The following is a 16,370-nucleotide window of genomic DNA, read 5'->3' as shown; positions in this document are numbered from 1 at the left end:
GGAGGAAAAGCAGCAATGTGCAAGCCCGGGAGGATGTTAGTAGACAGTGGGAGGGGGGAGGGGAGAGACACAGGGGGGAGGGGAGACACAGAGACAGAGGGAGAGAGACAGAGGGAGAGAGACAGATGAGAGAGAGACAGATGGGAGGGAGGGAGAGAGGGAGGGAGGGACAGACAGGAGAGAGGGAGGAGAAAAGAGAGGAAGGGAAGGAGAGGGAAGGGGAGGGAAGAAGAGGATGCAGAGACAGGAAGATGGGAGGGTGGTGAAGAGGGGGAGGCCGGGAGGGGAGAGGGGGGATGAATGGCTCCTGCTGCAGGGACAGGGCACCGATGATTATCCCGCTGCAGCAGGGCGCCCTGTTGCACAGGAGGAGGCATCACCCTCGAGGCCACATAGTCCCCAGTACAGAGCAGCGGCCAGTGGGGGCAGAGCACCCAGGCCCTTCCAGGCCCTGCCCTGCCTCGGTTTCCAGTCCTGTGCCTGCCCCTCAGGACAGTGAAGAGCATTAACTAGAAACGGGGTCCCTGGAGTGTTGAGGGGTTTCAGGGTCAGGCTCATCAGTATTGCCTTCTGGGCAAGCTGGCAGGGGATTGGGTGACTCTGAGCTTGTGGGAATCAGAGGCGGTGGGCTGAGCACTGGTGCGTCAGACCCTTAGTGGTCTCCAGCTGACCATGGGCGCCATGACCACCCAGGGGCTGGGGCCCTTGGAGGGCAGCAGAGCACAGACACAGGCCCTCCCTCAAGGGCCTGTCAGCCTGGAAGACCCAGCCTACTGCCTGTGCAACCAGCACTGACAGGTGCCTGGAGGAGTGCTCTGCGCCAGCCAGTGTGACTGGGATGGGGTCTGGCCAGAGGGACTGGGGGCTGGGACCTGACAGAGGAACTAGGTGGGGTCAGGGATAGGGGGACCCCTGAAGGGTCAGGGTCTCCCGTCTGTTTACCAGAACCCACCTGTAGAGCCCTCAGTGTTCCCTCTGCCCTGGCAGCAGCATCCTGGGGCATGAAGGCACAGTACTGGATGTCCCGTCCCCAGGCCAGCGCAAGCTTGGAGTGGCATTCGTGGGGCACAGAGGCGGGCATGGACTGTGGGCACTGTGTGTCCTTGGCCCTCTCCACCCTTGGCTGGCCGCTCTGGTGTCCGGAAGGGTGGGTGTGAGATTCATCTGAGCTCTCCGGCCCTGCTCTGGCCTACACAGGCCTGGACGTAACGTTATCTTGGGCTGTTTGCAGTCACTCTCACAGGACGTGCCATTTCTATTGGTGACACCACAGTGGTTTGCTGCCTATCTACATCTCAGGTAGAGGTTAGTAAAAAAATAAAGCTTCATTTCTCTCCAGATGGCCCCCCAATTGTAACCACCCCAGGCTGGGGGCCCTTGTACCAACCCTGCCCTTGGGTGCAAATGCCATCTGTGAAACTGATGCTTCACCTCTGTGTCCTGTGAGGAGCCCCGAGCCCATCCTTCTCCTCTGCATCGGCCACTGGGGTCCACTGGGAAGATTTCAGGGGTTCTCTGTAGAGGTTTGGGGCACAGCTTGGAAATACACCCCAGCTATGGGGCCCATAGTCTACTGAGCCAGCTTTCTGAGAAATACCCTGTGAGGGCCCCCCAAGGGCCTGGGCAAGGAGGGGGGTTGTTATTAAACAGAGGCTTTTGGCATTTACAGAAAGTAGAGGGTGGACAGGGCAGCTGTGATGTCTGTTAGGAGGGGCAGAGACCTCTGTACCCCTCTCCGAGGCCAAGGAAGGCTGGGGCTGCTGACTCCGGGGTTGCTTCCCGGCTAGTCTGCTTCAGATGCATGTGGCCTCGAGTGGCCTCTCTCAGGCACTTTCCTGCCTCTGGTCTGCATGAGTCTGAGGCCTTCCCAGGGAGCCTTCTCCCAGGAGCCCACGGCCCTGCCCCCTCTCCCCGTCTTTCTGTTTTCCCCCACCAGCCATTTAAATATATGAGCTGGGTGTCCACCAGGCCATTTCCTCCAGGGCTTTGTGCGGGAGTCAGATCCCCACCCCCAGGAGGCACAAATCCTCTCTGAGCCTTGGTGTCTGAAGCTGGAAAAATGAGGGTAGTATCACCATTGTGAGAACTTCCTCATAAAGGTATCTTTCCTCCCAGCCCCCTTGACAATGTTTAATCTTTAAAAGGTATGGTGTGTCTATAGTTTAAGATGTCAGTTAGTGCTGAAACCAGAATAGTGCTTAGAACAGTGGTTCTCAACCTTCCTAATGCCCCGACCCTTTAATACAGTTCCTCATGTTGTGGTGACCCCAATTTCATCGTTACAAATGGAACATAATTAAAGCATAGTGATTAATCATAAAAACAATATGTAATTATATATGTGTTTTCCGATGGCCTTAGGCGACCCCTGTGAAAGGGTCGTTCGGTCCCCAAAGGGGTCGAGACCCACAGGTTGAGAACTGCTGGCTTAGAACAAAACTCAGCAGGACCCTGGCCCCTCCATCTGCTGTGGCCCTGAACTTACGGCTTCTAACTCTTTCAGCTGCGTCTTCAGAGACTTACCTCCAAGTTGCTACATATGTGCTCTTACTGCTTTCTTGGTTCATTCTCACTTTTAGCCATCATCTATTATTGACTTCCTACTATGGTAGATGAAGAATTTTAGTCTTTTAGAATATTCTTCTTTTTACCTTCCCTAAGCATTCCAGTACTTTGTCACAATTTTTGGTTCATTATTAGTCCATTTTTTTCATTATTAAATGACTAATATAAGTATTTCTTATTATTGAGCCAAGGAATGCACTCTGATTCTATACACGTTTCATGCACAACTTTAATTAGTAATTGCCTCATTTTTGCAATTGCAGAGTTTTCTTTAAATTACTGGTTATTTCTTTACAAATGCTCAGGAAAATACAATGCAGCTTGTCACATGAACAAACCCACCAGATTCTCTACAAATAATATATACATGCATGTATACCTACTTTTTATATATTTGTATATTTTCATTTATTGCTTTCTGGAAGTCATATCTCTATATATAAAAGCCAAGCACCATAATGACCGGAATGACCGGTCACTATGACGCACACTGCAGCTGGCCAACCGGCCTGATGGGGGCGGGGCTGGCCAGCCAACCTCCCGTGGCCCTTCCCCCCAGCTGTCTCCCCACCTCCACCCCTTTACCCACCGATCACTCCAATCAGGCCGGCCAGCTGGAGCCCACCTGTGCATGAGTTCGTGCACCGGGCCTCTAGTATATACATATGGGAATATGTACATATATGTAGCTCCATTTGCACTAATCGCTCTACTTCCTGGAAATTTCCTTCACCTCTCCTGTGTTGGACCTTCCCTGTGTCTTCCTCCTTCTTGGTTTACTCCCTCATTGCGTTCTGGCGCGCTTCCCTGTGCTATTCCTTTGGTGATTTTCCTTCATTGGTCTCTGGGACGCCCAATACAGTCAGACCTCGGTTTCGAACATCTCCCGCCTTGAACAATTTGGTTTTCAACCCTTTCGCGCTGATACCTGTATGATCAGTCACATGTCTCTCAGGCAACAAAGGGGAGAATGTGCAAGTATGAGTCAGTTTACCACTAAACCTCATGTTGTTAACATCTTAGGAGATTGTGCTGTGAATAGTGTTATTTTTTTAACTTTTATTGCTGCTTATTATTATTGAATGTTCATTTTTACTATACATTTCATGTCCTTTTTGTTTTTAAAGTGTTTATAGATTTAATAGTACATTAGACATGTACTGTATGCAAGCAAGGCTAAAACAGGGAATCATTTGTGTGTCTGGAACAGATTAATTCAATTTACATTGTTTCTAATGGGAAAAAAATGACTGGGTTTTCAAACAGCCTTCCGGAACGAATTAAGTTCAAGAACCGAGGTTCCACTAGATTTGGGGCCTTCTGGGTGACTCTGATCTCACTATTTCTTACTGTTTTGCTCACTTCTTTGTTCCAGTTTATTGAAAGATTTTGTTGAACTTAGCTTCCAGCTCATTGACCAAAATTGTTTAGCCATCATGCTTTCAGTTTCCAGGGGCTCTTCTTCTTCTCCCGTGTTTCCTCTTTTATTGCATTGGATTCTCGTTTTATGGATGCAGTATTTGATTTGAAGATACAATTTCTGGCTTCTCTGATGTCTTCTTCCACACTTTGCATTTTCCATGATTCCTACAAATTCTTTTCCCATTTCTTTGTATGTTCTGGTGTCTGTCTTCTCTGTCGGAGGCTTTTTCCAAATGTCTGATGACCCTTGGCTGTTCATTTACTTCTGTAAGGTACCAAAAAGCTGATTGGAAGTTCTGGGTGTGGAAGCCTTCACGGCGGCCTGGTTCAGTCTTCAGAGCATCTCTCCTCTCATGCGGGTGTTAATTCCAGCCGAATTGGCCGGGGAAGCAGGCAGGGTCTCAGTGCAGAATGACTTCCCTCTAATCGTCCTGTGTCTGGCCCATGCCTCACCCCACCCTCCTCTCTGCCTGGTGTTCCCCGGAGCATGCTCTTCCGGTTCTATTTCTCCAGAAACATTTCTCCTGTGTCCTAGAGGGGGGGAGAAGGCTCTCTTTTAAAATGTATTGCTTATATGTTCTTGGAAACATGACTTTTCATTCTTTCTCTTGGTTTGCCCTCCTAACTTTTACTTTGTGCTTATGTAGGTACATCGCCTGACTAGAGGCTGAGAGTTCTGTAATAGTTTCCCAGGGCTGTCATCGCAGAAAATCACTCTGGGGTCTTATCTGACATTTACTGTCTCACAGTTCAGGAGGGGGGAAGGCCAAACCAAGGTGCCGGCAGAGCTGGGCTCTGCTGAGGCCGCTCTCCTTGTCTCCTGGGCTCGCAGATGGCCGCCCTCTCACTGCCTCTTCACATGGTTGTCCCTCTGTGCACGTGCCCCTGTGTCACTTCCTCTTCTTATAGGGACATCAGTCCTATTGAAGTATGGCCCACCCTAATGGTCTCTCTCTCTCTCTCTCTCTCTCTCTCTCTCTTCCTTTTTTTTAAAAATCCTCTTCCAAGGATATTTTTTCTATTGCTTTTCAGAGAGAGTGGAAGGGAAGGAGGGGGAAAGAGAGATAAAGAGAAAGATCGATGCGAGAGAGACACATTGATTGGTTGCCTCTCACATGTGCCCCAACCAGGGCCAGGGATTGAACCTGCAACCCAGGTACGTGCCCTTGACAGGGAATCCAACCGGCAACCCCTCCGTGGATGGGCCGGTGATCTAACCACTTTGCAACACTGGCCAGAGCCCTGATGGTCTCTTTTTAAAATTGTGGTAAATACACATAACATAAAATTTATTATCTCAACTGATTTATTTATTTATTTATGTAAATCCTCACCCGAGGATATTTTTTTCAATTGATTTTTTTAAAGCGAGTGGAAAGAGGTAAGGCAGGGGAAGAGTGGGGGAAAGAGAGAGAAACATCGATGTGAAAGAGACACATTGATTGGTTGCCTCCCACACAAGCCCCGGCCACTACTGAGCCACAGCAGCCAGGGCTTAACTGTTTTTAAATACATTCAGAATGTTGCGCAGCCATCACCCACCCATCTCCAGAAAGCTTTTCATCTTATAAAACTGACACTCTGTACCCATTAAATAATAATTCCCCATCTCCCTTCCCCCAACCCCTGGCACCATCTTCCTTCTCTCTGTACTACTCTAAGTACCTCAGATAAGTGAGGCACAATCATACAGTAATTGTCCCTTTGTATCTGGCTTATTTTCCTACTATAATGTTCTCAAGATTGATTCGTTTGTGTTGTAGTGTGTGACAGAATTTCTTTTTAAGGCTGAGAAATAGTCCATTGTATGGACGGACACATTTGCTTTATCCATTTATCCTTCCATGGACACATGGATTGCTTGCACTTCTTGGCTGTTGTGAGTAATAAGTGTGCAAATATCTCCTTGAGATCCTGCTTTCATTTTGGGGGAATATATGCCCAGAAGTGGAATTGCTGGATCATATGGTAATTCTGTGTTTAATTTCTTGAGGAACTGCCAGCTTTTCCACAGTGGGTGAACTATTTTATGTTCCCACCAGCGGTACACATGGGTTCCTGCTTCCCCACATCCTCTCCAGCACCTGTTTCTGGCTTTTGTTTGTGATGGCAGCCATTACGGTGGGTGTGAGGTGGTACTCGGTGTGGTTTTGATTTGCGTTTCCCTCGTGATCAGTGATGTTGAGCATCTTTTCATGTGCTCATTGCCTAAGAGCCTCATTTTATCTTGATCATCTCTTTGAAGATCATATCTCCAAATGGGGGTGCATCCTATGGTACCAGGGGTTAGGAGTCCAACATATGGACCTGGGGGGACATAGTTCATCCCATGACAAATTCCACTGGCTATAACTCTTCAGAGCCAGCTAAAACAGATTTTTTAAAGTGACACTTTCTGGTGTTGATGAGGATGTGGGGAAAACAATCACTCTTACGTGGTCTTTTCCGAGGGCAATTTATCAAAAATCTTCCTTTTGACCATGCAGTTTCATTCTAGGAATTTATCCAAGGATATAACTTAATATTATGTACAGAGATTAGCTATAAAATGAGAACTACCTAAGTATTCACAGGACAGGGTTGGCTAGTAATTTGTAGGGCTGTGGCACGTTCACATGTTGTACTAGTTGCAACCATTATTAATGATGTAGTAAAGGTGGAGATAGGTCCAGGATACAGTGTAAACTAAGGAAGGTTCCAGAACATTGGACACCGCCTGTGCCATGATGCTGCTCCCTTGGCTCTGCTGCCCCTGAGCGGGGTCACCTTGAACTAGTCGCTTCACCTCCTGCTCTTCCTTTTCTACATCCCTAACACCCAGGATGCCCTGATGAGATGAGTTACGGGGGCTGTGACAGTCACAGGTCCCCTGGTCATCCCTGGCCATCCTGGTTCATTAGGTCAGAGTTGGGGCCTGGGAATATGTATTTCTCTCCCTCTCTCTTCTTAAAAACATATAAACAGGTGACTTTCATCTTATTGTTAGGGACATTTGGGAAGCAGTAGCTTCCTCACCGGTCATTTCAGAGCCCTGCTGGCCTGGCGATTTGGGGGTGGCCCTTGCGTGGGGAAGTTGCTGTGGTGGTCTTTCCAACTGGACGAAGGTTACTCTGACACTTGTGCTCACGGTGTCTGGGAAAACCACTTCCCGGTTGAACTGTGAAGCAAAAGAAGGAATGAAATACAGCTTGGTACATCCTCATCCTGGTCAAACGGCCCCTCTGCCCACCGTTGGAACAGATGAGACAGGAAGGCGGGGCAAAGGGCGTTGGTCCAGCTGTGGAAAGGGGGCCTGGAGCTTTGTAAATGCCATCTGTTACCCGCAGGGGGTGCCCTTCAACATGGGGTTCTCGTGGCCAAGTCTCACACGCGCCAAGGGCCTGGTGCTGCAAGGGTCAGAGCCCATTTCATCTGGCCAGACATCTCCAGGCCGCTCCGGAGGCCAGCACATAGTGGGGCTGCATTTTCCATGAGGCTGGTTCTCTGGGCCTGTGGTGAAGGCTCCAGAACTTCAGCTGATGGGTAGGGGCTGCAGAGGAGGAAAATAAGAGTGTGTGTGACATGGCGCAGGCCCGAGGCAGATGCAGGTACCTTGGCTACAGCTGACCGTCCACGCTACCCAATATGCCAGGGCTGGGGTTGAGGCTGGACCTCAGCTGGACAGGCCGTGCTCTAGCCCAGGGCTCTGGTTTTCAGATTCGGACCCAGGTGTTTCCTGAACCCAACAACACCGGTGCCCACACAAGCCAGGTGCTGCTGTGCCGGGTGCTGGAGCGGAACTCAGAGTGGGGTCCCCGGAGCACAGTGTCGCCTCGCCTGGGAGCGCAATAGGAATGCAGATGCTTGCGTGCACCACCCCGTGGGGTCGGAAACTTGGGTTTACCATGCCTGGTGGGGGTGGGAGATGCTGGTGCTTTTCTAGTGTGAGATCCACTGGTGGTCTTGCCTCCTCTGCTCTTCCCCGCGGTCTGGATCATTCCAGTTGGCATTTGACAGGCGAGGTTTAGGGAGGTTTGTTTCCTCATCCGAGTCCACTCAGATCTTCTGTCCAGGTCTTTCTGGTGTTCTGGGCGATAGGGGGCTCCCTCCCCACCCTCCTCAACAAAAGAAAGATAACATGAGAGGAGGCCCCACGAGGGCCAGCCCAGATGCCCCAGGAGCCTTCCTTGGGCGGGATCGGCTCCGCAGCCGGCTCCTGGCTGAGCTGGCCTGCATTCTCTCTCTTGTTCTTTGCCTCCCTTTCTGTGGAGCCATGAGGCCGGCTGCCCAGGGCAGTCCCAGCAGAGCTCATCTGGAGAGTGTTTCGTATAACTAAATCCATTTTCTTACTGACGTCAGTTATGAAATCAGAGATATGTTCCCACGGGGGGCAAAAATGCAAATACAACAAGGCTGCAGACTCTGGGCAGGCAGGCCCGGCCGCCCCTCACGCCCAGCGCCTGATGTGCGTGCTGCAGGATTGGACCTACATGTGGCACAGGTGTCAGCTCCGTCACGCAGGAGGGTAAGCCCAAGTCCCCAGGCTGCGGGTTCCGCTCTCCCAGAGCTCCAGCACCTCTGGGTGGACCGTCCGGCAGGACCCTTTGGCCACAGGAGCTTGTTTTTAAGCCCAGGACCCTGGCTCTGCTCTCAAGAGCCCCTAGAACTTGATCAGCTCTTCTTTGTCTCGTTTTGAGAATTTGAATTTATATATACACTAGAGGCCTGATGCACAAAATTCGTGCAAGAGTAGGCCTTCCTTCCCCTGGCTGCCAGCACCGGCTCCCCTCTGGCACCCAGGACCCGGCCTTCCCTCGCAGCCCCGGCTTTGTCTAGAAGGTCGCCCGAAAGGACATCTGGAAGGATGTCTGGTCTAACTAGCATATTACGCTTTTATTATTATAGATATTTTTTTTACCATGTTTCATTTCTCTGTTACTAATCATCATATCTTTTTTGAAAAATTGATATGAAATCTACATCATGTAAAACTAACCGTTTCAAAGTGGATAGTTCAGTGGCATCTAACACATTCACAATGCTGTACAAATTCTACCTCTATCTAGCGCCAAACCATTTTTATCTCCCCGAAAGGGAACCCCGTGCTCACTAGCAGTCACTCCCATTCCCCCAGCTGCTGCCAGTCTGCTTTCTGCTTCTGGATTTGCCTGTTCAGGACATGAAGCTATGTCCAGGTCCTTTCTCCTTGCTGGTCACCCTTCTCTGGGCCCAGCGCATGCCCTGTGTGCACATTTTGACCCTCCCTAGTGTTAGCTAATCCACCCAGGGGCCTCCAGAGGCACGGGGTTTCAGGAATAAGGCGCTGAGTGGTTGGCCTCCTTTCACTGACATGGAACCTTTGGTTTGTCCTGGTCACCCAGCTCCTCCAGGACATAGTTGGGCCACTTGTGCAGGGCCAGGGTGACATGGCATGGGAGCTCAGGGAGAGTGGGAGGGACCCTGCTCCGCCTGCTCTGTCACTCAAGGTTTGCCCTTGATCTTTTGTTAGACACCCTCTGTGTGTTTGTGTCTGCGGGAACAGTAACAAAGGCATCCAGCTCACAGGGTTGACAGAGGAGTGAGGTGCTGTTTACCCCTTAAGGTTTTGATGGCGATGATTAATAATTATTAACTGACTGTTAATGACCAGCCAGCACTTTATGTCGATTACCTCATTTGGTCTGCACAACCGCCTCCCCCATTTTACAGATGAGGAAGCTGAGGCACAGAGAAGTTAAAGCACTTTCCAAGGTCACAGATCCAAAAAGTGGATTTGGGGTTCAAACCCTGCTCCTAACTCCCCCACGAGCCCCTGCGCCTCACGGCCTCCAGCAGGCCATCATGAGGCTCCTGTGAGTACCTGCACTTCTTTTTTATTTATTTATTTTTAAATATATTCTGTAAAAAATCAATAAAATGTTTTGTTTTTTTAAAAAAAAAAAATATATATATATAGCTGATTCTTTACAGAGAGGCAGGAAGGAGAGGGATAGAGAGTTAGCAACATCGATGAGAGAGAAACATCGATCAGCTGCCTCCTGCACATCTCCCACTGGGGATGTGCCCGCAACCCAGGTACATACCCTTGACCGGAATTGAACCTGGGACCTTTCAGTCCGCAGGCCGACGCTCTATCCTGAGCCAAACTGGTTAGGACGGCGCTTCTTTTTTCTAATTGTAGCAAAATATACACAACATGAAGTCTACCATTTTCACGTGTACAGTTCAGTGGCATTGAGCACATTCACATTGTTGTGCAACCGTCACCACCACCATCTCCAGAACGTTCCCATCTTCCCAAACTGAAATTCTGTCCCCACTAAACACCACCCCCCCACACACACCCCAAGTTCCTGGCACAGCCCTTCTACTTCCATCTATGAATCTGACTCCCCTGGGGCCTCATGTAAATGAGCTCATGGAGGATTTGTCGTTTTGTGACTGGCTTATCTCCCAGCATAATGTCCTCAGGTCTATCCCTGCTGTAGCCTGTGTCAGTTTTTTCTTTCTAAGGCTGAGTCATACTCCACTGTATGGACCCACCTTTATTTGTCCATCATCCCTTTGCTCTCTGACTTTCACTCCATCCTTATCTCCAAGTCCAGCCTCCCTTGAGGGGAAGCAGTGGTGTGGGGGCAGGGTGGTTGGTCTCCTTCCTTTGCAGGGGTCCTCGGTTTGGGAGGGGCTGCCACCCTTAGCACCCTAGCCTCGGCAAAACCCAGGAGTTGTCATGGGAGGTTCCAGTGGGGTGGCTATATTCAGCAAAATAACCTGTGGGCTGCTAGTTAAATTTGAATTTCAGATCATCGGCCTGACCTCCCCTAGTATAGACATGTCCCATGCAGTATCCCCTAGAAAAGTGTGTGTTGTTCTAGTGAAATGCAGATTTAACTGGGCGCCCTGCGTTTTATCTGGCAGCCCCATCCCCAGCTCACAAGTAGAAGGGGCAGTAAGGCAGGAATGAGCTTGGGAAGTGAGAGTCCTTACAATGGCAGCCTGTTGCCAGCTTGAGGGGCTGCAGGAAGGCCACTGTCCAGGCAGCAGACTGGCCTTGTTAAGGGCCACTCCTCACTGGCCACCTCACACCCAGGCAGGGGAGAAGCCACCGGGTCGCAGAGCCTTCCTCGTAACCCTGACCGAGGCAAGCCTTGGCGTCTCCGCCCAGCACGGGCCACGCTGGGATGCTGAGTGACACAGTCAGTCGCTGCCTTTGCCTGGCCCTCCACGGCTGTCCGCTGCTGGCAGCCAGTAGGCTGATCCTGGGGTGGTGGTGCAGTGGGTGCTGTGGGCATGGAGGTGCACTGCCTCCTTGGGGAGAAGGTGCACCCTGCCCAGCATGGGCCATGCCACCTGAGGGGGAGGAGGGCAGAGGATGCCCCGAGTCAGGGCAGCTTCCAGTGTTGATGGCAGTGGGCCTACTCCTTACCTTAGCTGCCTCACCCTGTGCCCCAGCCCCACCTTTGGGGGTCCAGAAGTCCAACCCCCTCACCTCAGGGCGGGATGAATTCAGTTTAGCCCCCCATGCCATCAGGCTGGCTCTCCCCTGCCCTCCCTCCCTCCTGTGCCCCCTCCGCCTACGAGTCGTGTGCACAAGGATGTGGTCTCAGGCTCTGCTCCTCGGAAACACCTGGGGCGGGGTCACTTGAAATGGACAGGCTGCTCCTGCTGGAGCAGAGGGCTCTCCGGCTCCTGGGGCCCTGGCCCACTCTGGCCTGTTTGCGCATCCTCCTCCGGGGGCTGGGTTTGTGTCGTGTGAAGAATGAGGTGTCTAGAACGCAAGGCCCGTTCCCCCTGGGGAGCTTGTAATCCGGTTGAGCAGGGAAGATGCAGTCAGCAAATGCGGAAGAACCCAGGCCCTCTCCTGAGTCCCCGTGGAGTACTGGGTGCAGGCCTGATGCCGCGACTGCTCGGTGGGGAGCACTGTGGGCTGGAGTGCTCACCCCGCTGTTATTCAGAAGGGGTGCGAGCTGGGCTGGGTTGGGTGTGATTTGAATGGTCGGGTGGGGATTTGGGGTACGGAGAGGCTCTGTGGACGAGGTCTCGGAGACAGAGAAACCTATGCGTGGTCAGGACCAGTTCTGACTTGGGGGTGATGGCCGTGTGGAGTGGTGACAAATCAGTGATGGATCATTTGGGACCACGTGTTCGGATCCCACACTTGGTTTAGATTTTACCTCCAATGCAGGACAGGTACATAAAGGAGGTGGCCTAGGTGGGAGATAGCAGGGAGTAGAGGGGAGGGGGGCAGACTGGATGGGGTGTGCCTATCTAGATGGGGCAGCTGCTGCTGCACTCAAGTCCATTTTACTGTCTGAAACTGAAGACCCAGGGTGGCTAGATCTTGTACTTTTTAGGAGAAACAAGAGATCTGAACTTTCATGTGAAATCTCTTGAATTTGAAATGTTGGCAGTCAATTCCAGTGTTTTATAAAAATGCTGTTTGGGACAAATAAAACCTGCATATTGGCAAGTTTTAGCCTCTGAGCCTCTGATTTGTAGTCTCTAAGCCTCTGCTGTAGTAAGTTAGAAGAGTAATGGGACAAGAACCCTCCCTCCCTTCCTCTCCCCCCGCCCCCCGCATCCTCACCCAAAGCCCTTACCAGGTAGGTAGAATGTCCCCTCATTGGTGCTTTGCTAAGGCCTAGTGACAATTCTAACAACACAGGACAGATGCAGGGTGAGGCTGACTTCATATATGGCACCATGCTGAGTCATTTAATTCCCACAACGACCCATAATATGAGGAATTTTAGACTCCTGTGATAGGTAAGGAAACGGGGGGTCAGAGAGGTCCAGAAACTCACCTGAAGTCACACAGCCGTATGTAGAGCAAGAATACGGGCTCAGTTTTCCTGATTTTTTTCTTTTTCTTTTATTATGGTAAGATACAGATAACAAAAAACATGCCATTTTAATCACAGTTCAGCGGCATTAATTACATTCACAGTGTTATGCAACCATCACTTCTAGTTTCAAAACTTTTACATCACCTCAAACAGAAACTCTGTTTCCATTAAACAACTCCCTGTTTCTCTCTCCCACCAGCCCCTGGCAATTTCCATTCTGTTTTCTGTTTTTATGAATCTAACTATTCTAAATGCTTCATGTAAATATAATAGTGCAGTTTTTGGCCTTTTGTAACTGGCTTATTTCACTCAGCATAATGTCTTCAAGGTTCATCCATGTGATAGCATGGGCCAGAATTTCCCCTTTTAGGGCTGAATAATATTCCATGTATGGCTAGATGGCACGTTGTTAAATCACTCATGCTTCAATGGACACTTGGGTTGTTTCCACCTGTTGGCTGGCGTGAATAGTGCTGCTGTGAATGTGACAAAGATCTCTTCAAGTCCCTCCTTTTGATCCTTTTGGGGAGATCAGGCCTGCCCATTTCAAACCGTAAGGTCTTGAAGCACTAAAGTCCCCGTGCAGTTAAAGGTGTCCCCACCGAGTGCTCATCCGAACTCCTCTTGGAAACCTCTGGCCGTGGGGAAGTTAGCCTTGTCAGCGCTGTTTGCAGGCCAGGTCTGTGTCCCCGAAGCTGCCGTCACCGGGATGTGCCTCTGCTTTCTTCTTCACGGTGTCCCTGCGGTCTTCTCTCGGGGGCCTTCGGCCCAGGTCTAGGTGGAGCGCTCCCGTTTACTCGTGACTCTGTGCCCCTGACTGTGTAGCACCGACTCCTGGCCTCCCTCCTCCCTCCCCAACTTCTAAGGGAGAGGACAAAATGCAACTGTGGGAAGCAGGATGGAAGGGTCTTTAAAAATAACCGTAAGTGATATAAGTTGTCAAAATGCACCACAGTCTGTAAACCTCACTGAGTTGCCCCAAGATAGGAGGACCATCGGGTCTCTGTCCACCCTGGAAGGTGCCCGTCCTCCGTCACTGACTTGGGAGCTCACCCATTCTCCTCTGTCTCCGCAGGGACCTACCAGGGCCAGTGGGTCGGGGGCATGCGCCAAGGCTATGGCGTGCGGCAGAGTGTCCCCTACGGCATGGCGGCGGTCATCCGCTCGCCCCTGAGGACCTGCTCGTGGCCCACAGCGACTCCGAGCTCCTCAAGAACAAGAAGAAGGGGCTGTTCCGGCGCTCGCTGCTGAGCGGGCTGAAGCTGCGCAAGTCCGAGTCCAAGAGCAGCCTGGCCAGCCAGCGCAGCAAGCAGAGCTCCTTCCGCAGCGAGGCCGGCATGAGCACCGTCAGCTCCACGGCCAGTGACATCCACTCCACCATCAGCCTGGGCGAGGGCGAGGCCGAGCTGTCGGTCATCGAGGACGACATCGACGCCACCACCACTGAGACCTACGTGGGCGAGTGGAAGAATGACAAGCGGGCAGGCTTCGGCGTGAGCCAGCGCTCCGACGGGCTCAAGTACGAGGGCGAGTGGGCCAGCAACCGGCGGCACGGCTACGGCTGCATGACCTTCCCCGACGGCACCAAAGAGGAGGGCAAGTACAAGCAGAACATCCTCGTGAGCGGCAAGCGCAAGAACCTCATCCCGCTGCGTGCCAGCAAGATCCGGGAGAAGGTGGACCGGGCTGTGGAAGCCGCTGAGCGGGCTGCCACCATTGCCAAGCAGAAGGCGGAGATTGCAGCCTCCAGGTAGGCGGGTGAGGGGGTGGCACGGGCAGCGGGGTGGTTCTGAGTTGCCAGCTGGGCCTGGTCTGACCAGTCATGCTGCCCGGTTAGAAGCCTACACTGGCGTTTCTCAAACTATGCCCCTGGGAGCCCTGGGGTTCCTCAGAGATTCTCAGAGGTGAGGCAAGGAAATGGTTGATCTGAGAGGTTCTCGGTCATATTGCCCCTCCTTAAATAGAGCAGTATCTCTTTTGTCTATTTTATGTGCTGGTGTTTAATGTAAAATGTTGATGGATAGAGAAGGTGGGCCATTCTGCTGGTAAGAGGCATAGGATGGTGCCAGCTAAGAGAAAGGTGCAGTGCCACCGTGGCCGCGTTCCCAGCTGGGTTTGGAGTGCCCGGCATTGCTGGGACGTGGGAGGAGGGTGAAAGCTGCCCTGGCCATCTGGCCTCCAGCCCAGATTGTCCCTGGGCCCTGGGAGACAGCACCAACTGGACAGGTCGGCTGTAGGCGCCAGGCGAGACTTGGTGCTGCGGGCCAGCAGCTGTTCTGAATGGGGTTCAGGACTTTGAGTTTGGGGTCAGCAGGGCTGCTGGCCCCTAAGCAGCAGGTCTGGAGTTGATGTGGCTGGGCACCATGTTGGATTTTGAGGTGTCTTTGGTATTAGTGCAGGGGTGGGCTTCAGTGCTGGAAGAGTGGGTGCCCAGGGAGGGTCTCCTTGGGGGCTGCAGAGGTAAGCGTGTAAGCCCAGGTGTGGTCCCGGTGAGGCTGTGGGAGGCTGTGGGCAGCAGGAACATGGCAGGTGCCTGCCGCAGGTTGAAGGAAGCTGCCCTGTTGAAACCCAGGGCCCCAGGTTGCCACACTCCTGGCTTCTAAAGGAACAATCCCTGATGGAGTTAGCCAGGAGCTTTCACCGTCTGTTTGTTTTCCTGGGTCAGGGCAGGGCCCTCGGGTGCCCTGAGAGTCCTGGGCGTTGGGACCAGGGCCTGGGGACTGCTTTCGGTCCCTCAGGGTGCTCAGACAGGAGGCTTCTTGGAGCGGCGTCTTTCTGGATGATTCTGTATTCCCAGCCAGAGGCAGCCTAGAGTTACTCCAGGAAAGTTCCTGGCTCAGGATGCTCAGACCTTCCCAACCTCATCACTTAATTAAAATTTTAGCTCATTTGGTTGTGGTTTTCAGTGACCTTTGATCCACAGTGGAAGAACAAAAATGTGGTTGGCAGAATATCTGCCACTCACGGCATCTGAGGCTTCAGAGGGAAATGAAATCCATTCCAAGAGGCCGAAAGGGAAATGGCATTACTCCCTGACACCGAGGCCAGAATTGCTCTGCGCACCCCTCTGCTCCCCCAGACATGGTCAGGCAGCAGAAATAAATAGGAGCCGCATTTGTGACGACTCACCTGGTATTTTAGGATCAGATTAGGTTCCGTCGTTATTTTTTCCATTATAAGGGTAATACTTGCCCCATATAGAGAAATTGGAAAATAGAATGGAAAAGGAGAAAAACAACATCAGGTCTGGTCTGCTATGTCACTAGAGACTCTTGTTGGCATTTTGCCCTATTTCTTTCCTTTCAGTGTTTATCTTTTGTATTATGTTTTGTTGACCTCAGTGGACAAGAAGCAGTTACAGGGCAGGCCCCAGCATCGTCAAAGATTTGGGGTGCTCATGACCGCTCCCATCTGGCTGCAGGTTAGTTCGTGGCCAAGGGCCTGGGAGGCAGGAGCGCAGCATTCAGTGGACATGGAACTGGTTTAATTTTAGCGTCTGATGACCAGGCGAACTTCTTAGGACTGAGGAGTTTTCTGACAAATCCCCCAGAAATGGGG

At 51.6% G+C, this 16,370-nt stretch overlaps 1 protein-coding gene across 1 annotated transcript in view; it reads left to right on the top strand.

Moving 5' to 3' along the window:
- The window catches only part of JPH3 (junctophilin 3), a 108,946-nt gene that overhangs the window by 11,986 nt on the left and 80,590 nt on the right, over positions 1-16,370 (top strand). The window contains 2 exon segments of the mRNA XM_006762282.2: positions 13,888-13,991; positions 13,994-14,562. Coding sequence (XP_006762345.1) covers positions 13,888-13,991; positions 13,994-14,562 — 673 coding nt within the window.

Source organism: Myotis davidii, unplaced genomic scaffold, assembly GCF_000327345.1.
Source record: "Myotis davidii unplaced genomic scaffold, ASM32734v1 scaffold77, whole genome shotgun sequence".
Taxonomy (NCBI): domain Eukaryota; kingdom Metazoa; phylum Chordata; class Mammalia; order Chiroptera; family Vespertilionidae; genus Myotis; species Myotis davidii.
This window is presented reverse-complemented; position numbering and strand designations above follow the sequence as displayed.